Source organism: Protopterus annectens, chromosome 2.part1 (assembly GCF_019279795.1).
Source record: "Protopterus annectens isolate FY-2018-M chromosome 2.part1, PAN1.0, whole genome shotgun sequence".
NCBI lineage: Eukaryota > Metazoa > Chordata > Ceratodontiformes > Protopteridae > Protopterus > Protopterus annectens.
Window position 1 is genome coordinate 1447631653 of NC_056729.1, and position 25469 is coordinate 1447657121.

The following is a 25469-nucleotide window of genomic DNA, read 5'->3' on the forward strand; positions in this document are numbered from 1 at the left end:
CTTAAAAAATTTTTTAAAACACTGATGTGAAGTTGTTCTATTTCACCATTCATTCTTATAGGTGGATTCAGAGCCGATCCTCGGCTCCGAGTCGGCCTATTACAAAGCTCGAGGTTTACAGACAGCACGAGGCCAATTCCCTATCCCATGATGCACCTAGAGTTACCCCAGATCTAGTTTGCCACTGCAATAGATTGGAGGGTCCTTGCACAGCTCGGGCCAGTATAATTCTTTTTCTCAAACTATTTAGGAAAATTGTTATTTAAAAAAATTTGTTCTAAAGATATTTTAGTTAGTTTTTGATAATCTTTACAGTGATAGCCTTTATAGCTCGTTAGTAGAGCTATTTCTTTTTTTTGGCCTCGTTTTTTTTCTATAGGCCTTTAAGATTCCCTTTCCCTTTGGTGTGCTTTAAAATCATTATGTAGGTAGTTAAATACGTAGTGTGTGTGTGTGTGTGTGTGTGTGTGTGTGTGTGTGTGTGTGTGTGTGTGTATGTGTGTGTGTGTGTTTTTAAATAGTTCAGTACATTGTTATTCAGCCCATTTGTTATTTAGGGATTATTTCTATAACGTAGCTGTAGCCTAACTTTACTAATTGTTTGGGTGCGTCTCTTTATAGTACAGTACATTGTTGTTTATGTACTGTATTTTGAGTATGGCTGACCAGGATAAGGATAAGCATCCTAAGTCAGGATTTAAAAAGTGTCCAAAATGTGGACAGAAAATGTCTGTGACGGATAGTCATGTTAATTGTGTGTATTGCCTTGGAGCCTTGCACTTACAGGAAAGCTGCTCCATTTGCCATTCTTTTTCATCCAGAGTTCTTCAGGAATGAAAAAGAAAACTAATTAATCAAGGACTTCTTAAACCAACATTTCAGGAAGCTTTGAGTGACCAGGGTACATCTAGCAAGTCTTCACAGTCTTCCAAGACTTCTTCTTCAGAAGTAAAATAATCTAAAAAAGAGTCCACGTCAGCTCCACAGCCCTCGGAGCTGAGCGTCTTGTCTTTTCAGAGACGGTCCCCAGTCCTGGAACCAGTGTCCGAAGTTGTTAAATCTCCTATTCTACAGTCAGAACCTCCATCCATCCATTCATCTCAGTCCTTGATTAGCCTGTCCGATTTGGATGTGGATTGTGTGGTGCAGAAGTTGCTACAGGCACAGGCATTCGCTAAATCTTTGTTGGCTCTGACCCAGGTGGTTTTGGAGCCTAAAACTGTATTGCCATCGACTTATTTTCCTCCTCCGAGCCATGCTGGTCCTTCAGAGCTGGAGGAGTTGGACCTGATGATCATTGAGCCTTTGGAGCTGACGCCTGTTCCAGTGCCATCGGTTCCGTTTACTCAGACTTCCTCGGCACCGATCGAGGAGTGTAGGAGCCGACACTGTCTTGTCGGGTCTGGGGAGGATAGTCGGGCCGACATGTCGGTTCCGACTTTGCCTCTCAGGGCCTCGGCTCGGATGAGTTAGGTTCCTCCTCCTGGTTTGGAGCCCACTGCGCTGGTGCCGAGGGGATCGATGGTTTCTTCAGATCCAGCGGTCCCTTCTCATCGGAGCAGTGGTCCTTCAAAGCCATGAGGAGAATTATGTCTCCTAAGACATCTACAACTTCAGGTCCAACTACCTCCTCCACAAAGGCGCCTGTGTCTACTTCTGCTTCACAGATCCTTTCTAAGTGTAGAAATCCTGAGCCTCAGGAAGCCCCATTGGGTGGCCTCTGCTCTTCTGAAACCTCATCAGAAGTTCCCACTGATGAGGTTCCCAGGAAGAGAATCTGTAAGAGGAAGCACTTAGACTCCCCACAGGAGTCTCTCACATCCGATACCGACTTGGATGAATCAGAAGGGTCCACACGGTCCCCCTCTTAGGATATCTCATTCGTTAATATATTAGAAATCCTTAGGCAGAGGGGTGATTGGCAGTCCACCAACCCTACTGAACATGAGTCTGTTCTCCTGAAGGCTTTCGGGTCTCAACCCTCCACGTGTTGGGTGTCTCCACCCTTCGATGAGCTCATGGAGCTGGTCTTACGAAGGGCGTGGGAGTCTCCAGACACAATGGAGCCTGTCCCTAGGATGCCTAACAAATTTATTTATGCCCCCCCCCCCAAGAAAAGTCTTTCCTTACCAAGGGAGTGCCAGTTGATGCCATGGTGGTGGCAGCAGCCAGCAAAAAGGAGAAACTTCTTTCTCTATCCATCCTCCTAACAGAGATTCTAGGATCATGGATAGATAGGGGAAGCGTACATACAATTCAGTGACTTTTGCCTTGCATTCAGTGAACTATCTTACTCATTTTACGAGACTGCAAGGAGATCTCCTAGAAGAGTTTGGAGATACTCTTCAGGTTACATTAGCTGCAGGAGCTTCAGACAAAGTTGCCTCTCAGCTTGCTACTCTCAATTCCATAGTGAACCCGTCCATGAGTCTCATTTCGTATGCAGATAATGGAACGAGTAGGGCAGCGGGTACAGGAATTGCTCTCAGGAGACATTCCTGGATGTGCTTGTGTTCCTTCGCGGAACCCTTTAAGTCATCTTTTGTTAACACCCCTTTTGATGGCTCATCCCTTTTCGGGCCCAAAGTTAAGGAAACTTTGACCAGGTATGAGCAGGAAGAAAAGACTCTGCCATCGGAGTCTGTTTTTCCACCCCTACCAGACCCTAGCCCAAGGGTATAAAAGGGAGGAAAGTTGTGGTTCCGAAAAGCCCAAGGAGCCTTTCTGAACACACGTGGTGAACCCCCATCCAGGGGCAGAGGAGGGGGCAATAATGGAAGACTCCGCCCTCATGCCAGATGGGGTCCACAAAACCAGGACGACAGAGACCAGTTCTTTGGGAACCCCTACCAGCACTGCTGAAAGGAGGCCTGACTGTCCTACTCTGGAGGCAGTCAGGGGTCCCTTATCTTTGTATCCAGACACCTGGCTCAAAATAAATGACAACTGGGTACAAAGTATGGTTTCCAAAGGATATTTCATTTCTTTCGCCACACCCCCTCCATTCACAAATAAAAATCCCAGATGTTCCACCCAGTTACAGGGAACAAGCAACAGTAGAGGTCCGAACGTTGCTAAGAAAAAGAGTCATCCAACCAGTCCCAGCAGACCAGACAGGATCTGGATCTTACTCAAGATTCTTGGTTCCAAAAAAGACAGGGGACTGGAGACCTATTTTGGACCTCAGCTGACTAACAGATCTGTCAAGAAAGAGAAGTTCCAGATGGTCACGCTTCAGTCGATACTTCCCTTTTTAGGGAAAGACAATTGGATATGCTCGATAGATCTACAGGATGCGTACTACCATATAAAAATGGCCAGACCATCTTGGGATCATCTGCGCTTCCGTCTGGGAGCCAATCATTACCAGTTTCGAGCCCTGCCCTTTGGTCTCACTACAACCCCAGAGTGTTCACCAAATGTATGGCAGTGGTCACAGCTCACCTGAGGCGTTTAGGATTCCAGGTGTTTCTGTACTTAGACGATTGGTTCCTGTCTGCCACCACCAGGCATCAACTAATACAAGCCAGGGACACCACTCTTACTCTCTGCAGTCATCTGGGCATTACAATAAATTCAGAAAAATCTGCCTTGTCGCCATCGCAACATATCATTTTCATTGGAGCAGAATTGGACACCACCACCACCACCACCACCACCACTTTGAGACTTCCAGCAGAAAGACTATTACTTTGTCAGCAGGTCCACAGTATCATATCCAAAGACAAGGCTCCAGCATCGGAAGTGCTACAATTGTTAGGCATGATGGCAGCTGCAATACTAGCAATACCGCTGGGTCGCATGCACATGGATTCTGCAATGGCTGTTATTCACTCAATGGTCTTACCAAGAGCTCCCAATGTCTCTTCTCATAATGATCACAAACACATGCAAAAAGGATCTTCAGTGGCGGTTGACCTTTCTTCATGTAAAGATAAGTCGTCCTTTTGTCCTACCCACACCAGCGGCCGCAGTGACCATGGACGCTTCCCTGATAGGGTGGGGGGGGGGGCATTTTCAGGGAAGAACAGCCCAAAGCACATGGACTGAACAAGAAACACATCTGCATATCAATGTCCTGTAGATGAGAGCAGTACTTTTGGCATTGCAGTACTTCCAGGACTCTCTTTCTCTGGGAACAGTTGCGATTCAGACGGACAACATGTCGGTGGTCTGGTACTTGTACAAGCAAGGAGGAACCAGGTCCTATCCTCTTTGTTGCGAGGCCCTAATAGTATGGCAGTGGGCTACATCTACCCAGTGCTTTGTGTTAGCAACGCACATCCCGGGAAAATCCATCATCATAGCAGACAAACTGAGAAGGGCAATTTTGTTGCCTCACAAGTGGTCCCTCAAGAAAGAGATAGCAGAGAGAATTTTCTGCAGGTGGGGCCAGCCTTGCTGCAACCTTTTTGCGAACCAGATGAACACAAAATGCAGAAGCTAGTTTGCCCTGATTCCCCCTTTGGGAGAAGCCCCAAGGGACGCACTTGTACACGATTGGCCTCTGGGTCTCTTATATGCATTCCCACCAATTCCCGTGATTGCCAAAGTATTGCAGAAAGCAAAAGCCCTGGAAAGGACCATCATTCTAATAGCCTCTCATTGGCCGTGTCAGATTTGGTTCCCCTTCCTTTGACTTCATCTGTTCGAAGAGCCTTGGATTGTAGACCCAGTTCCAGATCTTTTGACACATTCATCGGGGGCTCTTCATCCCTCTCTTCAGTCCCTAAAACTGACAGCTTGGCTGCTCCAATTCCCAACATAGCCAGGTTCCATAACCTCTCGAATGAAACGCAACATGTATTGCTATCTTCTCATAAGTCCTCTACTAGGAAGCTATACTTTAGCAAATGGAGAAGATTTTCTATATGGGCTTCTCAAAATGACATTGATCCCTACGAAGCCCCTATTTCCTCCATATTAGATTTTTTGACTATGCTTTTCAGTAAAGGAGCTGCAGCAGCGACAGTTCGGGTGCAACTTGCCGCTGTCTCTAATTTCATCTTGGCTTTGAAGGATTAAACATAATGTCTCACAAGCTATCTAAAGCCTTTCTCAAAGGGACCTTTCATCTCAGACCACCTGTGAAATCCCCTTATACCCCATAGAATTTAAATTTTATACTTTCACGTATTATTCTTCCACCTTTCGAACCAGCTTCCTCATGTGATCTAAAATATTTGTCATGGAAGACTATCTTTCTAGTAGCCATCACTTCTGTCCGTAGAGTGTCAGAGCTACAGGCCTTGTCCATAAAGCCTCCTTATTTGATTTTTCATGCTGACAAGAGTGTCTTTGCGAACAAATCCTTCATTTTTACCCAACGTTTGTACTGAAACTTTCCTTAACCAGATCATAGATTTGTCAGTGTTCTTTCCCAATCACACCAACAATTTAGAGTATATGCTGCACAAGCTTGATGTTCGTAGACAACTCAGATTTTAGTTAGAACAAAAGAGTTTAGAAAATCAGAACAAGTTTTCTTTTCCTTTTCAGATTCTAGAAAAGGTATGCCAGTGGTAAAAACAACACTGTCTGAATGAGTATATCACATTTACTTATTCAGCTGCTGATATGCCCTTACAACACAAAATTAAGGCTCATTCTACCAGAGCAGTGTCCACTTCTTCTGCCTTTTCTGCTAGGCTTCTTATAGACAACATTTGTGCAACAGCCACTTGGTCAAGACCTCATACCTTTGTCACTCATTACAAAGTTGACAAAGCCTCCAGGGACAGGGCCTCCTTTGGGTCTACTGTCCTGAAAAACATACTCCCGTGAGCCACCCGAGAAAGATGGTGCTTGGGACACTACCCATCTGTAAGAATGGACGGCGAGATAGAACAACTTCACATAAAGAAGTTATGTACTCACCATAATGTTCCATGTGAGTTGTTCATCTCGCTTTCATTCTTACTTCCCACCCTCCTACCCCCTCCGGGGTTTTTCGAGGACCGAGATGCTAGTTTTATCCTGGTTGCTCAATCTTTCTGTGGGTTTTCTCATAAAGAGTGATAAGAATGGCACATGGTACGATTATACGCAGCAAACAAGATCTGAGGTAACTCTAGGTGCATCATGGGATAGGGACTTGGCCTCAAACTGTCTGTAAACCTCGAGCTTTGTAGTAGGCTGACTCGGAGCCGAGGGTTGGCTCCGAACCCATCTGTAAGAATGAAGGCAAGATGAATAACTCACATGCAACGTTATGGTGAGTGCATAACTTCTTTTTGCTGTAACTTCTAAATAACAGCCACAGCATTATTTGACATACATGTTTCTATATTCTGTGTTCTTTATTTTGTCTACTAGCATAAAATTATTATTTTTTTGCAGGTGTTCCAGACATTACATACTACAGGACAATCTTCAATGGTGCGGGACTGGGTGATGCTGTCTCTGTCCAACTTCACTCAGAGGACCCCAGTTGCGATGGCAATGTGGAGTCTTTCCTGTTTCTTTGTAAGTGCCTCCACCAGTTCATGGATTTCAGCTCTGTATCCTTTATATCTCTGATGATTTGTTGGATAAGGTATTGGTCATGTCACTGTCAGGCGTCCCTTTGTTTGTATGACTTCAGTTATTAAATACATTATTTTAATTTTAGTGAAGTAGGTCGAAATATTTCTAGATCTGATTGAGTTGCTCAAATGTACTTCCCAGACTAGTATCACTGTTTTGACCTTTTGGAGCTTTTGAAACTCTGTTTATAGTTTTCCTACTCTAGCATTCTTAGCATGCCACTTTAATAGCACTGATTTTGACAGAGTTGTTACAGCCTGGATCTTTTGTGGTGAATCAGTGTTCTCTATCTTTTAAATGTTGTTTTTGTGCAGTAGCTTCAGGCAACGTGTGGGAGATTTGAGGAAAAATACAATATACAAAAGGAGGAACATGGAATCCATCTCCTCTGGATTCTCATACAAGACATGTGCAGAACTGCTGTAGTTCTCCCTCTCTACAAGGACAAGGGGAGGACCAACTTCTTACTTATATTGGAAGTTGCAGGTCTGTAAACCTCACCAGCTTTACCTGTTAAGCAATGGAACACAGTATTATGGAACTTAGTAACAAGGGCATAAGCTTGTGCAAGAGAAGACCTAGAACAGTTGGTCATGACTGTCAAAGAAGGTAAGAGAATGGCACTGAATTGAGAAAGATAGCAACTGTGTACTCAACATCTCAACCTCCATGCAGAAAATGGGAAAAAGGGAGGTAATGAGGATGATAACAAGGGCACAGACAGTCTGCAAGCCCTGGACCCAAGACATTTTGGGCTTGGTAAAGGCAGAGTCTGTGTCTTGTACATGGTATACTTCTTTGAAGAAGTGACGCAGGCAGATCAGTTCACTCTGCCTACATAGACCTCGTCAAGTCCTTTGATACTATCCCACATTCTAGCATCATTGATAAACTAATCAAATTAAAAGTACGCCAATGTGTTACCTGGTGGATAACAAACTGGCTTTCTGATAGACCTACAGTGTTGGAGGCATGCTGTCATTGAAATGAATAGTGCCCCCCCCCATGTTTCAAAACTTTCACTACATTTGGATATTGTGAGGTTAGTAGATATGTGTGGAGTCCCACGATTGCAGATCTATACATGTAATCAATTTCAAGGAGGTCCATTCCGCCTTTGGAATGGGGAATATATAATCTTGGTATACACTGATTTTTATAAATCATTTGGTGAGCATGAAGCATCCGTCTTGTTTTAATATCCAGTCTATCCAACACTTTTTGGGGCCAGTCAATCACTCCAAAACTATAAGTCAGGAGAGGAAGAGCAAATTGATTTATAGCTTGGATCTTGTTCCTAGATTTTAGCTCATTCCCTCCAATAGAATTCTTTTGATTGTGTACCTTTAACTCCCAACCTTTAAAAATGAAGTTATCACCTTACAGTTCTAACAAATACTAATTGACAGAGATCATATATCAGTACTGTTCTGTTTGCCATCATGTATGCTTCAAGATAAAATATTCTGATTCCTTGTATGTAGCATGGTTTTGGACTTATTAATGCAAACTCAAAATCTGACTTCAGACCAGCGACAAGTGGAGTACCACAGGGTTCAGTCCTGGGTCCTCTCCTGTTTGGTATCTACTTCTGTGAAGTACAGGCTAACACAGATGGTCTTTGGCTAACAAAGTTCGCAGATGACTGCAAACTAGGAGTCATAATTGTAACTCCTAACGATGTGGACATCCTACAAAAGGGGCTCACTGAGACAGATGCCTGATATAAAAGCCATGGCCTCAAGCTGAATGCTTTGTGCATTGTCATCCCTTTTGGTAAAAACTCTGTACCCATGAACTACCACATAGGCAGTAGTCTACTTAACCCTGAAAGTGTTATGAGAGACCTTGGGACACAGGTGGACAGTAATCTCTCCTTTGATAATCACATTGCCACAGTAGTCAGGAAATCCTTCTTCGTGGCACACCTCATCACAAAAATGTTCTCATCCAGCAAAAAAGAGGTCATTGTTTCCTCTACTCGTCACCCATTAGACCCATTATAGAATACAGCATCCCTTTTGGTATGTACCTCACAAGACATCTACAACAACTGGAAAGGCCACAGAAATACCTCACAAAGAGGATTACTGGCCTCAAACAGATGCCGTATGCAGGCCGTCTAAAAAAACTCTAGCTTTACTCTGTCTCATATCGCCTACTCAGAGGCGATCTCTGCCTAACATACAAAGCTATGTCAACCCCAGAGCTGTTGGACATGCTCCACTTAAAGAAATCCCAGTTCCTACGAGCTACACGCTCTAGGGACCTAAACCTTGTCACCACAATAAACAGAACATGCTGGAGGGATAGATTCCTGTCCCAGAGACTTCCCATACTCTGGAACAAACTACCTATCTATATCAAACAAAGCTCCTCATTAGCACTCTTCAAGAAAAATCTTGATGATTGGATGGGAGATAGGAAATTCGCCCCGGGGATCACTTCTGTGGCTCTGCTCGACAGGGGCACAGCAAAATCATTTTCTTAGGTGGCAAAAGCCAGGGTACCTTTTTGGCTAGGCTTATATAGGCCCTAGGGCCAATAGCCTAGTACCTACCTATGAATCTGTGAAATATGAATAGGCAATATTTGACGCCTAGAGGCGGAGTAGGAGGTAACTGCAGAAACTCTGGAGACGTCACTCGAATGTAATGAGTTAATGCTGTTTTCAGGATTAATTTAAGTCTTCTAAAGTACTCCTTACTAAGTTTTATTCACATTTGTTCATGTTTTATTGCTGATCCTTCATCAATTCCCAAGTATTTGTACACGCCCTCTTGCTCAGTCCCAAACTGATGTTTTCCTGGTGCTGCAGTTTTCCTTTTTAAAGGTTGCTTTTGCACATTTATCAAGACCAAATGACATTCCAATATCATCTGAAAAAGTTTTGACAACCTGGAGCTGTGCTTTCAGTTCCTCGTTTGATGAGGTATACAGTTTTAAATCATCGACAAAGAAAAGATGAGAAGTCATTAAGCTTTGTTGTTTTCTAGGAGCCAGATTATAGCCATGGCCTAAGCTGTCAAGTAAACAGTTTATACGTCGTTGGAAGACAAGTTATTGGCCTATAATTTTTAGGGTAGCTTGCAGGTTCACTGCTAAGTAACAGCATTGTTTTTCCTGTTGTTAACCAGTAAGGTTTGTGTTCGGGGTGCGCATATAAATAGTTCTTACTCATGGCTAAATTCTTGTGCAAAGAAGTTAATACTTTAAGCCAAAAGTTACGTATTGCATCTGGGCCTGGAGTTTTCCAGTTAGAGGCTTTTCTCAACTTTGCTTTCAATCTCTCTGGCTGTTATTTCATCCCATTTCATATCCTGTACCTTTAAACTTCTTATTCTTTCTTTTACTTCTTCTATCCATTTAATGTCTTTAAGTTTTACAGGATCTTCATAGATACTTCTCCAAAATGTATCTACTTCCTCTTTTTTTTGACAGTCTTTCAATTCCTTTTACCTTATTTCCCAATTCTCTGTAAAACTTTTTTGGGTCATCAATAAATTGCCTATTTTGTGCTTTTCCCTTGTATTTATTTTCATATCTTCTAAGTCTTTTCGCCTGTTTTAAAATTTTTAGTTTATCTCCAACAGTGCATAATAGATCCTGGTCTGTTCTAATACTTTGCATTGCTTTTATCGCATCTATCTTTCTTCTTAGTATTTTTGTTGATCTATTCCCTCTTCTATAATATTCTGACAATGACACTTCTAGTCTTAGCTGCTTTATAGTTTTCCCTGTTCGATATTTCTGTGATGGTATTCGCTTTTGCCCCCTCTTTTCCCTCGCTACCCTGTATTCCTGTGGTAGAACTTCAGTTATTAATTTAGCAGCACAGTAAAATATTCTGTTTACTTCTGTTATATCACATGGATATCTATGGACAGTCCTAATTACTGTGTTCATTTGTTTTATCAAGCTTCTAACTTTTGGGGTTTTATTAACCTTCTGCAGTCTGTTTCTCTCATTGATCTTGATATGTCTGTCTTTGTCTATTAAATTAAGCAACACTTCTCAACTCATTTTCTTCCATACTGAGGGCACATCCCTTGTTTTCTGTTTCATGCGGGCATTCTGTAGAAAGTTCTAGTGCATCTTCCTGTGGTACATTCTCTTCAATTTCATCCTGTGTCATCTGTTGTTCTGTCATATGGGAATTCACTGGCCTATCACTCCTCAACATTGACTGCATAGGTTCATAGGTTAGTACTAGGCTAACTGCCCTTGCGAGCCATTTTAAGCCTAGCCAATTATCCCTTGTGAGACTCAAACCCTGCACCTTCTGTCTGTAAGGCAAACACCTTAACCATTAGGCCACCCTCCCAACCAGAGATCTCTATGGACAGTCCTAATTACTGTGTTCATTTCTTTTATCTGTGGCATCAGAGTTTCCACAGTTTCCTGTTCTTTCCCTTGCTGTCTAGCTTCAAGTGAACATTTATACTGGTTTCCTGTGGAAGGCTCCAAAATATCTTGATATGGCACCTGACCAATTGCATCCTGTTCCACTGGTTTCCCCTTAATTTGGATATCTCTTGCCCTATCCTGTTGTGGTACTTTCTGCATTCGATTTACTACACTGAATCCTTCTCTTTGCAGCTGTTCCATAACCTCAATTTCTATTTCTTTGACTTCTCCATTACTAATCTCTTTTTCTACTTTTCCTCTTAGTCTTCTAATTTTTTGTGTTGTAAAGTTTTCCATATCCGGATTCCTTTCCCTATATTTTTCTTCAAATATCTTTGGTGCTGCTCTTTTTGTATTGGTTAGTTTTGCTTTCTCCTTTGCATAAATATTACACCATATTAAATCTCTTTTCCTTTCCCCCGTCCATATTTCTTCTTCACATGTCCGCTGATCTTCCTGGTTTTCCTTATTTTGGGGACTCACTCCATCATGCTGTGATGTAGTCTGTTTTAGACTTTCTACATTAAATCCTTCACTTCGCAGGCACTCCATAACTTCAACCTCTATTTCTTTAACTTCTTCTTTACTAATCGTCTTTTCTACATTACATCTTTGTGCTATTGATATTTTTATTGTGAAATTTTCCATTTCTGGATCCCTTTGCCTGTATTTCTCTTCGAATATCTTTGAGACTGCCTTCTCTGTATTAGTTAACTTGGCTTTCTCCTTTACATAAATATTGCACCATATCAGATCTCTCTTTCTTTCCCATGTCCATATTTCATTTTTATATTTTTCAAATACCTCTAGGTTTTGTTGTTTATATTTTCTCACTTTCTCAGATGTGTCTTTTTCCAAAGAGATCAGCTTATGAGTTTGGTTTGGATCCAGTCCCTCGGATCTGACTCTGCCGTTGCAAAAGCTTATGACAGCCAGAAAACTCTGGCGCTACTTGCTTACCCACAGTTCACCAACCCCAAGTACCTCTGATCTCGTTTGCCTCTTCCAGTGAAAGACATGATGTTATGGTGCTCTCGAGCGGCTCTTAAATTTAAAGGCAAGTTGAATTTTTTTCTCTTTAAAACTTAATTTTCTCCTTTTTTCTAATTACTATTTAAACTTACCCTATTGTCTAAAGCCTTCTGTATTTTTCCCTGGTTGTACTTGTGTACTTCTTCTGTACTATAGTTACTACTCTCTCCCTTTCCTTACACTATAGAGTGCATCTCCTTTCTTAATACCATTGTTAGTCTTTTCCCCCTTTTCTCTTTTCTTTAAAGAGAAGCACTCAGAATGTGACAATGCACAATCTCATCCAACCGCTTTCTCATTGTAGCACACATTCCGGGGAAGTCCAGTGTGATTGCAGACTATTTGAGCAGGTGCATGTTTCTACCTCACAAATGGTCTCTCAACAAAAATGTGGCAGATATTATTTTTCATCAGTGGGGCTAGCCTTGCTGCGATCTTTTCGCATATCCCCTAAACAGCAAGTGCAACAGCTACTTTGCCCTGATCCCTGCACAGGGAGAGTCACGGAGAGATGCTCTATTCACGATTAGCCCCCTGGCCTTCTTTGTGCCTACTCACTAATTCCACTAATTTCCAAGTTTCTGCCATGTTAAAGAGCAAAGTTATCCTCATTGCACCTTTTTGGCCTCAACAGATTTGGTTCCCCTTCCTTTGGCTTCACTTATCCCACCAACCATGGATTCTGGATCCACCTCCAGACCTCCTGTCTCATCCAACGAGCATGATTCATCCAGACATACCAAATCTCAGGCTGCGAATACCTGGCTTCTCCATTTCCATTATTAGCCAGACAACCTATGCTGTCCTGTCCAGTCCATCAGATACTTTTATCTTCACATAAACCATCTATACACAAACTGTACTCCAGTAAATGGAGAAGAATTGCTTATTGGGCCCAAAAAGTAACTATCCCTTTTCAGCCCGTTTGCATAGTATCCTTGAATTCTTAGCCTTACTTTTTAAAGATGGAGCCAGCTTCTCCACTCTGAAGGTCCAGCTAGCAGCGATCTCAAATTTTCACATAGCGTTTGAAGATGGTGCTTCTTGCCTCCCATAGAATGTTCAAAATCTTTTTGAGAGGTACTCTTCTTCAGAGGCCTCCTTTTAGAGACCCTACTCCGCCATGGGATCTTAATCTGGTTCTGCAGCAACTGGCTTAACCCCTCTTTGAACCTGCAGCTAAATGTGACCTCAAGTATCTCTCTTGGAAAACAATTTTTCTAGTAGCCATTACTTCTGTCAGAAGTATTTCAGAGATTCAGGCCTTTTCTTCAAAACCACCTTATTTGATCTTTCACAAAGACAGGGTCAGTTTAAGAACTAACGCTTCCTTTCTCCCTAAAGTGGTTTCAGAAGCTAATATTAATCAATTTGCCTGTATTCTTCCCCAGATTTTCTAACAAAGGCGAATACATGTTGTATTTATTGGATGTCCACAGGCAATTACGTTTTTACCTGCACAGAAGAGAAAATGTCAGGAAAACTGACCAATTATATATCTCATTTTCTGACATGAAACTAGGAAAACGTGTTGCCAAAATTACTGTAGCCATATGGTTTACAGATTGTATTTCTTGTATGTACGACAAATTGGGTATTACTTCATCAAAACCATTATGAGCTCATTCCACTAGAGCCATGGCTACTTCATCAGTCTTCCAGTCTAGAGCTTCCATTGATGACATTTGTGCAGCAGCAACTTGGGCTGCATTTGTGACTCATTACAAATTGGATGTGGTCTCCAGAGATAGAGCATCATTTGGTTCAGTGATGCTCAGGAATATCCTTCCTTGAGTCCACTTGGGGATTTAGGTAGCTGGGGACTCTGTCCCATAAGTTGAGGACAGAATGAAAATTGACATCAGATAAACAAGTTATGTACTCACCATAACGTTCCGTCTGTGTTATCCATTTTCATTCTTCCTCAACACCCCTTCCACCAACTCCCTGCCCTGTAGTCCCCTGGAAGAGCGAGTGTTATTTTAATTATGCCACTTTCTTGGTACATAGCTCCAGATATAGTCTCCTGTCTCTGTAATTCAGTACTTCTTTCTGCTGATGTTAGAAACAAGATCTGAGGTACTTGGAGTTGATGCATTGTTGGTAAGGGAGTAGTTCGAGAGTTTTCTGTTGCCACAAGATTTTGCAATGTCCAAGTCGGATCAGAGGGATCGGATCGGACCCATAAGTTGAGGAAGAATGAAAATGGACAACACAGATGGAATGTTATGGTGTGTGCATAACTTCTTTTTAAAGAGATCTAAATTTTCACCCAAACGTAAACAAGACCTGCTGTAAGATAGATATCTCTCCCAGAGAATTTCTCTTTAATGGAATAGACTTGCCTTGAATGAAAAGTAAAGTAGTTTACTGACCATCTTTAAGCACCCCGTGGATGAATGGTTGGACAATCATAATTACTTCCCAGGTCTGGTCTGTTGAACCCTCATCGAAAAGGGTCAGATCTCGCTGTTACTGCTGCATGTTGGTGGGCACTTATTATTTGGCATGTTAAGGTTAAGCTACAAATGGTTCTCTAGATCAACAGCCTAGTATTAATCTATAAACCTGTGAATAACAAAGCTCTTGAATGTTGTGGTTTGCTGTTACTAATTTGAGTTTAATGCTTAATCTCACCAAAGTCCTTTTTAGTGTTTTTTTTTTTTTTACAGAATTATTTCCTACTTTGTAATTCACTAATTTTTATGTCTGCATCTGTGTTTTATTTTTAGTTATTTATTATTTTGCTATTGCAAAATAACCCAAATTCTGTAGCAAATGGGGTTCATCCATGCATATCTGACTGAAACATGGAAAAGTTTATGGTAGTCTGGGTTTTTTTTCTGAATGATGTGGCTGAATTATTAGGTTTGCACTATAGTCATATGGAGGTCACTTAAAATGTGTAGCTCGGATAGGTACTGACAGTGTGTACTTTTGTCGAAAATAAAATATGAAATGTGTGTAAAGCATAATACTCTATAGAATAATAATGTATGTTTGGCAGAAGGAAATCTGAAAACACGTTGTGGTGTGTATACCATTAAATAATAATTTCATGCTTTAGCAGCTTCTGACTTAAAATTTGATAAATTAATTGTGATAGACATGGCCACTATTCATTAAAATGGTTTCTAGCATGAGTGGTTTAGAATGTAAAGTATATGATCTTCCTTTATATAGCTTCTCTAGAGAAGTGAGCATTTTGGATATTGTTGAAAGAAATGTCAGTATATTCAGTTTTATAATATTAGTGACATTGTTAACATGATTTTGTTATACTGAACAATCTTCACTGAGAAAGTGTGCATCATCAGATTGGCCATCATCCTGGTGCAAGACATTAACTCTTATTCATAAATGTAGTGTGCATGAGTATTGGCATTATGTGCACTGTGTATAGAACACTGTCCAGTGATGTACAACAGCCTTTCCGCTGTACTGCATGGGACATATGAGTGGCTGGTGTCCTGGTGTATACTAGGTGTGCTTGAGTTAGTAGGTATCAATGTGTAGTATATCACTGCTATACAGTGCATCAGTGTAAGGCAAGTACATTGCAGTCTGCCTTAGCAAGGAGATATGTGTCTGTAGTCATGCCTGACTGATTTTTAAAGAAGTCGCACTCATTAGGCATGAGGGCAGGCCAGGGGTCATTATCATAATTTAATATGTGCGATGTCCCGTAGGTGTAAGCTTACAAGCAAGACTGATGACAAAATAACATCCAGTAGCAGATTTGCCTGTACCATGGGGAACCCCTCTACTGGTGAGGATGTTTCTTCCAAGCAGTGGAGTTTTTATTTATTTATTAAAGACTTACTGTGCTTATTCAATGGGGCAAGATAGCATGCATATTTTTGCTTCATTGTGTAGTGATTTTTCTGAATTGGTACAGATTTACTGCATACCATCCCTTCTTTGCATCAGTATTTATGAATGCCACCCATAATCCTTCTAGAGAGTTTCTTAACAGTACCCATTGAGAAATCTGTCAATTGTACAGGTGGCTCCTGTCATTAATGCCAGGGTATTTATATAAAGAGAATAGTGGCTCCTTTTGTCTTCTCTTGCTGTTATTCATAGCAGCCACAGCTACTTTGACTGAACTTACACTCACAGTATTTTATGACATTTACTTCCTCAGTTTCACCTAAGGCATTGACAAAATACGGTCTGCTGCTTCATTAATTAGGGACATGGTTTGATTAAGTAGACAGAGTCATCCTTGACTGCTATCATATATTTTTTTAAGTTAAAAAGCTATTTTTGTTGCAGCTCATCAAGTTAGAAATTATTTTTTTATCACCGTTATTGAATTATCACTTAAGACAAACCATACATGTTCACAATTACAAACATTATACATCACATAAATACTTTTACACAATTTTCATAAATCAAACATTACAAAAAATGCTCAATTCTTTCCTTCCCTAAAACCTCACTCATCCTCCAAAGTATTATTTTCCATGTATTGTTCCCACAATTTCCATTTTTGCAATGTAGTTTGCTCCTAACCTTTTCTGTTACAGTATTCACTTACAAATCCAGCCCTGATGTGGAGGTACTACACATCCACAAGTCAAACAGCACGAGAGTCACGTGATCTAGGGATCTAAACTTAGTCATCGACTCAAACAAAACATGTTGGAGAGACAGATGTGTGTCTCAGAGATTGCCCCTTCTTTGGAGCAGGCTTCCTATTCACATTAAGCAGAGCCCTTCCCTGGCCCTCTTCAAACACAGTTCGGATCACTGGTTGAAGATTCACAAATTCACACCTGAGGTAGTGTCTATATCCCTTATGGACAGGGACAGTCTGTAAAATACGCAATGTGCAGGCACAAATCCATGCCATTCTCCTGCCCCTAGAGGCCATATTTTGAGTAAAATCGGGTTATATTGGCTAGGTTTGTAAGGGCCCTTAAGCCATTAGCCTTGTAATCTACAATGAACCTGTGAACTGCTTCAGGTGCATTTGGTTTTGACTTTGATTTCCATTGTCTAGTAATTGCTTTAATGGTAGCCACCAGAAATAAACTTAGCCTTGCTATGTCTAGGCAATTCATATAGGTTCATTGGTTCATTGATTAGGTTCATTGATTAGTACTAGGCTAACTGCCCTTACTTCCTTGTGAGACTCAAACCGTGTACCTCGTGTTTGTTAGGCAAACACCTTAACCATTAGGCCACCCTCCCAACCCCAATATCCTGTATCCAGACTAAAACAAATAATTTCCTTAGTTACACCTATTTGCATACCCAATATTACTGACAGAGTACTCTGTAGGGATTTGTTAAAGTCTGCCAACTCATTAGATTCTCAAAACATATGTTCTCAATTACCTCTTTCTTTCCTATCACATTTCTGACATTTGCCATCTACTTGAAGAAAAATTCTTTGGTTTCTGTTTGGGGTATAATAAACCTATGCAGACACGTCCGAGCAAAAATCCTAAATCTTCTAGACTTTGTTACATATTTGTAGATACATTTTTCCTTAGTAGCTGCCTGTGATCTGGCCGAGAAGTTCTTAAATTGTGCTTAACTGCTCAGAGAGCACCTCAGCTGCACTTTTGCCCCTTGAACAGTCCCAAAACCACCAAATCTACAATAGTCTGTTACCATTTAGAGAAACCCCACTAGTATAGATCATTTATAGAGTACCCCATTAGTATAGACCCTGTTTAGAGCACCCAGTTATACCACACCCTCCATTTTTCTCTCCCCACTGTGAAAACAGGATTTAACCTAACATTTTGGTTGGTCATATCCCCTCCATTTCTCCTACCAGCCTAATTCACATGGGTGTCCTGAGGCAGTGTAGCAGCTGCCTCATGTACACTGACAACCCTCTACTCTTAAATCACCTAAGTACAATTTGTGAGAGATACATTTAAACTAAGAATTTGGAATCCTTGCTGTCACACACAGAACAGTAATACCGACAGATTGTCAGCTCACATACTCCACCTCCTACGCAAACCATGCACTCAACACATAAATCATCATATGCGGAGGTACTCACCAGAGAACTTCCAAACACAAACATGCTACACTAAATACAGCACCTACAGCACTCAATACACATAAAAACCCAAGCAACAGTGCCTCACCAAGTAAGACCCTAAGGCAGAGCACATCTAAACCAAATTTTTTAGTCGTAAGTGACTCCATTGTGAGACTCACAGATTTCCCACTCACCAGGCTGGACAAGGAGAAGGTTACAATCAGCCGTCTGTCGGGTGCCAGGATCTGTTGGATCACACATGCAGTCATGTCTCTCAACAACAAGTACCATTATGACTCTGTCATAGTTCATGTTGGTGTGAATGACTTGAGATGTACCTCACTGGACTATATGAAGAGAGGCATGATTATGCTTTATGAATATGTGTCCCAGGCAGGCATGTCCCTAGCCTTGAGCAGCTTTCTACCCTCGCCTAGGATGATACCACAGTATTAAAAAAAAAATGATTGACTTTAACATTTGGCTTAGTTTCTGGTGTCATTCTAAGGGGATCCAGTTCCTGTCAGCCTGGGATGACATGGTTCATAGAGCATACTGCTTTGCCAGAGATGGTCTTCACCTGTCACCGCTAGGCATTCGGTTACTGGCTAAGGCACTTTCCTCCCCCATAGTGCCTTTTTTAGGCAAGGTTTCAAAAACAAAATTTCCGACGTGAAATTTTCACTCACAAATAAATTAAAGTTTATGCTGCTAAATGCTAGGAGTTGAAATCAGAAACTGCACTCTCTAGAAGCACTCATATCCCTGAAGGATGTTGATGTCTTTGCAGCCACAGAAACTTGGTTTAGTGCTGCAGAGAGTACCCTGGATGTGCAAGGCTAGAATGCCTTCCACACTTTCAGACCACAAAATGAACATGTGAGAACCAGAGGAGGAGTTTAGATGTTCATCAAAGATGAACACACCTTTAGACTGGTTAGACAGGAAAACTCCGTGGAGTTACTCCAAGTTCAACTAACTGTAGGTAAGACCCCCCCCCTTTCAAGTCATCATTAGCTATAGGCTCCCTTCAATGAATCAATATACCCACCCTTTTTATTTGGACCTACTTGAGTCATTCAAATTACAACCAAACACTCTAGTCATGGGCAGTTTTAACTGTCCCTTCATTGACTGGGAATATACAAGAACCAACGTGCTTGCACAAAGATTCCTGGACTTTAACACTAATACCCTGGAACAAATAGTATGCAACTCCACAAGGGGCTTAAATATTCTTGACCTGGTCCTAACCAAAATGGGTGACCATTGCAACATGACAAGTATAGGACCCTCACTGGTTAAATCTGATCAAAAATAAGTCAGATTTGAAGTAGCTATAACACCTGAACCCCTCTTAGGTGAAATCAGGCTAAAAAATTTTCACCAAAGCTAATTATTCCCTCCTAAGAGATGGCATAAATAATTTCCAAGCTCCTGTTCCCACAGATGGCATCGATAACTATATACTAAGGTATACACAAATGCCCTGTACAAACACTTATACAAATGTACTGTCACAGGTGTACCTGATTCTCCTAATTTAATGATACTACTCCCCTACCTGATTTCCCCTTTTTCTCATCATACCTCTTGTCCAGCCACTGTCTCTTCTCTCACTCTCTTTAAGATCTCCTCTCTATCCTTTTAGCCTTTCTTTTTCTTTCCCTTACCACTCTATCGTCTTATCCTTCATCCTATCCCCCCTTTTTTCTGTCATTGAACTACAGAAGTCACTCAATACTTACCTGGACTACTGCATCTGTCTCTGGCTTTCCTCCTCCTCTCTGATTGACTCCAGGAAATCTGTTACTTACCTGCTCTAACCCGCTCCGTTCGCCCTTCGGGCTCACTCCACTCCCCTACCCCCAATTCCCACCCATCCCCAGTGGTCCTAACTATATACCTCCTTTACCACTCCCCTTCCTGTTTCTTTCCCCTATCTAAACTCCCTACCACACTTATACCACACACCCCCTCATCTGCAACTTCCTTTCTTAACTATTCTTAGGATTACTTCCAACACCTATTCCTTCCTCACCCTACCTTAAACCACTACACATTATAGAAACTTTTTCTTCCTCCTCCTTTTTACTCTCTTTTTTTTTTTTTTTTTTTTTTTTTTTTTTATTAACCCTTGTCTTACCCAATCCACCACACTTCTTTACTTCCACTCCCACATCTCTTTCATACCTACACACTAAACTCTCCTCTCCCTCCTCCTTCCTTTTACTTCCATACCACTCTCCACCCCCTTCCCACATACCTCCACATTCCATCTCTCTTTCCACTGATTCTTACCATTTTTTCTTTTAACCTAATGGATCCAACACAGAAATCAATTTCTACTCATACTCTACTCTTAACTGCAACTCTTGTAGCTCTCACTATACCTTACACACTAACCTCCCTTGAACACTATCCCAACCAACAAACTCTCCCTAATTCCCTAAGACATACTCTACAACATAGTATCATAGACCTACCCACTTAACCTACCTCCACGTCAAACGGTCCATTTTCAGTAACTACAAAATTCTAAAGTGTATCCAATTTCCTCAAAAACACCCTCTATTCGCCGGCAATATTCATCCTAATCCCGGTCCCAATACTCATATACACAATCTCCCAAATAACTCAACAACACCTAATCACACCATTACAAATAGACCATCTAACTCCCTCCTGATAGCGCACCTTAACATCCGTAGCATTAACAATAAAACTACCTACCTTCATGCACTCTTACAAGTTTATTCCTTTGACATTCTCTGCATAACAGAGACATGGCTAAAACCCACTACCCTTGACCAGGAAATTATTCCTCCAGGATTCAATATCCTAAGAAACGACCGTAAAACCAAAAAAGGTGGCGGAGTAGCCATTTTGTACAAAACAGGACTCCAGGTTAGCACATTTGACATGCACCTTCCACCAACTAACAATGCAGAAGTCCTAACTGCCAAGCTAGAAGTTAACAACTCCAAATCCGTCTGTGTTATTTGTATATATCTTCCTCCAGGAAATAATATATATACACTTGAAAACATACTCTATCACCTCTCCTCACACCTGCCTCAAGAAACCATTATTCTAGGAGACTTTAATATAGACCGGATAACTTGCTCTTTACACAATCCTACCAATCACATAAATCTATATGGTTTCTCTCAAATAATTACCACTCCTACCAGAATCCATAAGCCAAGTAATAAAGCTACCACCTTAGACTGGATCCTTCTCAATAGCCATCTTACTACCTATAAACCAGGAATCCTTCCTGACGATGTTAGTGACCACATGATAACCTATGTTATTAAGCAGAAAACACATTGTCCTAATTTCCATAATATTATAACCTGCCGCTCAAAAAATTCTTCAATCCCCAATCCTTCCAAACTGAACTCAAAGCTTGTGATTGGTCTTCTATGCTAAACCTCCAACTAGATGAAGCAGTAACCTTTTTCAATACAAAATTCATACAAATCTTAAACTCCCATGCCCCAATTAGATCCTCCCGCCTAAAGACCAAAATTGCCCCCTGGCTAACAAAGGAAACTAGACAAAAGATCCACCTCCGAAATAAAATTTGGAACAAATGAAGAGCTTCTAAAAGTCCATCAGATCACCTTTATTTCAAACAATTAAGAAATGCCACTAAGAAAGACATTCTCAGAGATAAAAAAGACTATTACTCTAAACTCCTTCAATCCCAAAAAGCACAACCTCAAAAATTCTGGTCAGGCATTAACAAACTACTTCAACCAGGACACTCTGAAACTCCTTCACCTTCTGGATTCCAAAATAACTCCAACCAGATTCCAGATGCTTTCAATAACTATTTTACTGAAGCCATTCTAAACCTTGCAAATTCTATACCACCAAGCACCACATTGCCTCTTAACACTCCTAATCCTACAACTCCTACTTTTCATTTACAACCTGTTCCTACATCCCTCATTTCTAAATTCCTTCAAAAACTCAAACCCTGCACCCCGTCTACTGATTGCCTTCCAGCAGAATACCTACAAGTAGCAGCTAAAGCCATTGCCTACCCCATCTCCATCCTTATAAATAGAACTATCTCTGAAAGCAAAATCCCATCCATATGGAAAGTTTCCCACATTATCCCCCTACACAAAGGTGGCTCATCTACTGAGCTATCTAATTTTAGGCCTATAGCCTTACTCTCACCCATTGCTAAAATAATGGAGAAATGCATACATAGACAGCTACTTGACCACCTTATGCACAATAATCTGCTTGCCAATTGCCAACATGGCTTTAGACCATTCCACAGCACTACTACTGCTCTACTATCCTTCACCAACTCTATTAATGAAAATCGCAACAACAATACTTTCTCTTCGGCCCTATTTTTAGACCTCTCTAAGGCCTTCGATATGGTGAATCACAACTTATTGAAATCCTAAAAGCCCAATCACTTGACTCACAATCACTTCTTTGGTTTAAATCCTATCTTGAAAATAGACAGCAGGCTGTCCTTTGGAATAATAACATTTCTTCTTCCCTCCCAGTGACAATCGGTGTACCTCAAGGCTCTATTTTAGGTCCTCTTCTCTTCTCATTATTTATTAACAATCTACATACCAATATTCCACAAGCCACTTGCATCCAATATGCAGAGGACTCAACATTAATTAGTTCTGCCAAATCCATTCACTCTCTCCAACTCCAAACCCAATCAGTATTAAACACTGTTGAAAAATGGTTCATGCAACACTGCCTCCTTCTGAACTCCAAAAAACAAAGCTACTACTCTTTGCTCCTACTCCTAAGTAGTCTATCCCTAACTTCACAGTAACCTCTAGCAATGGCACTAATATAGTCCCTGATACCTCTACCCACTTACTGGGAGTTACAATTGACAACTCCCTTAGCTTCGATGAACACATTAATTCAACAATAAAAACTGTCAACTAAAAATTAGGCATTCTCTATAGAATCAAGCCCTTGCTTACCCCTCCAGCCAGAATTACTCTTACACAGACCCACCTTTCCTCTACCCTCTTCTATGCTTCTGCTATTTATACTAATCTATCTAGAAATAACATGAATAAACTTTCCACCTGTTATAACAACATAGCTAGATTTGCTACCTGTTCCCCCTATAGAACTCACCACTGTCATAACCTCAAACAATTGGGATGGCTTGAACTGCATAATAAGCTACTCTATCAGCAACTTGTGATAACCCAAAAAATCCTCTATCACCCCAATAATACACCAATCCTCACTAATCTAATCACCCCTTACAAAAATCTCCCTACACTTCGCTCAGCTAGAAAACCTCTTGTTTCTAATGTCAAATCAAACAACAAAGCAGGGGACTCGCTCTTTTCCAACACAGTAGGAAAAAGCTGGAATCAACTTCCACTTGAACTGTCTTCACTTGCCTCCACACACCTATTCAAAAAGCATCTTAAAGAATATCTAAAGAATCATTGGCTTTGTCCCTGCTCCAACGATGACTGATTATACCCAATATACAAAAATGTCATAACTAAACTTGGTTCCTATTGCTCTTGCAACTATAGTGTATACTTCCCTGATAATAGTGAACTTCTACTCTCATCTGATAAAAAAAAAAAAACAAGTCTTACTTCTTTTTTATGAGTATCCCTTACAAAAATTTTTACTAAGTGGTTTTATTTCATGTCATTTTTTATTTTATCTAACAATTGTTTTGTAAACTTGTCTACTGTTATATTGCATACTTGTCTTTGTAACTTGTAGGAGCTTTTCTCCCCGGGCCTCTACTGAAAATGGACATGTATCCAGTTAGACTAGCCCGGTCAACAAATGTAAAATAAATAAAAAATAAATAAAAATCAAAACAAGATCCTCAAGAAAAAAAACAAGCCTCCCTGGTGGACATCTAGCATTAATAAATTATACAACAAGAGGAAGAAGTTGCTGTGTAAGAATAAAAAAGAGAGGTCCCAGCACTGGAAGAACACCCTCCTCTGCTTGAACAAACAAATAAGACAACTTGTAAAATCCTCTAAGGGCAGCTTTGAAAAAAAATAGTAACCATAGCTAAGGATAACCATAAGGCATTCTTTGGCTATATCCGTAACCTAAAAGGTAGGAACCAGACATGTGCTGAACTAGCTGTGGATGGCATCACGCACATTGATCCTGTGAAAATAGTGAACTTATTAGCTGTTAGGTTTGGTGAAAATTTCACCCCCCTGTCCCCTCGAAACATTCCACAAAGCATTCCCTCTACACCTCTCCCCCCCCCCCACCTTGCATCTACAACTTGCAAGTCATTAGTGCTGTCTCTAAGGCCAAAAATACAGCCTCTATGGGACCAGATGGCATCCCAGGTTGAGTCTTAAATGGTCTAAGACATGAGTTAGCAACAAAAATTAGGTACTCTGTTCATCCACAGACTGAGTACTGGTTTTGTCCTTGCTGAATGGAAAATAGCAACCATCATCCCCCTTCATAAAGGGGGTACAGCAATAGACCCTGGGAACTACAGACCCATAAGCTTAACCAGCCTTATCTTTAAGGCCATGGGACGCATTATCATGGACCTTATAAACAAGGATATAGGTGATCTCCAAACCCTTGATCCTACACAGTTTGGTTTTGTCAAATGCGGGTCATGCCTGTAAAACCTGGTGGACTTCTTCGAAAAAGTCACCAGAGCCATAGATGAAGACAAATCTATGCATACAGCCTACCTTGACTTAGCCAAGGCCTTTGACACAATCCCACATTCTGGCATCATTGATAAACTCTCCAAGTTGAATATCAACCCTTATGTCATCAGGTGGATTGATAACTGGCTCACCAATGGATCACACACAGCCAAAGTTGGGGACTTTACCACAACCAGCAGACCAGTCACCAGTGGGTCTCCACAGGGGTCAGTGCTGGACCCCCTATTATTTGAAATATACTTCTCAGAAGTTCAGGCCAAAACAGAGGGGCTGTGGCTGACTAAGTTTGCTGATGACTGCAAACTAGGTGCAGCCACTGAATCCCCAAACAATGTCAGTATACTTCAGGAGGGATTTACACAAACCAGTGATTGGTGCCAAAGCCATGGACTCAAACTCAATACAAAAAAATGCATTATCATCCCCTTCAGTAAAAATGATATCCCCACAGACTGTCATGTACATAATAATACCCTAACTAACAACTCAGTAGTTAGAGACTTGGCAATGCAAGTTGACTGTAACCTAAGCTTTGACCACAATGTTTGTACTGTGGTAAGGAAGGCATTCTGCGGTGCACACCTCATTAGCAAAGGCATTGCCTCTAGAGCAAAGGAGGTCATCACATCTCTGTAATCAACCCTTATCAAGCCAATAATTGAGTACAAGTACCTTGTGGCTTTTCCTTTTGGCAGCTAACGTAGTTTATGTATCATAATGCTTCCTTTGGTATGTATCTTACCAGGCACCAGCAGCAACTTGAGAGACGTCAGAGATTTCTAACTAGGAAAATTCAG

The 25469-nt window shown here is 41.1% G+C and overlaps 1 protein-coding gene across 4 annotated transcripts in view; it reads left to right on the forward strand.

The window, feature by feature from the left end:
• Window positions 1–25469, forward strand: part of HTT (huntingtin) — a 4811037-nt gene that overhangs the window by 4728283 nt on the left and 57285 nt on the right. For all 4 annotated transcript variants that reach the window (XM_044062924.1, XM_044062926.1, XM_044062925.1 and 1 more), the window contains one exon: window positions 6340–6500. In XM_044062924.1, the coding sequence (XP_043918859.1) occupies window positions 6340–6500 (161 nt within the window). The remainder of the gene's footprint in view (window positions 1–6339; window positions 6501–25469) is intronic.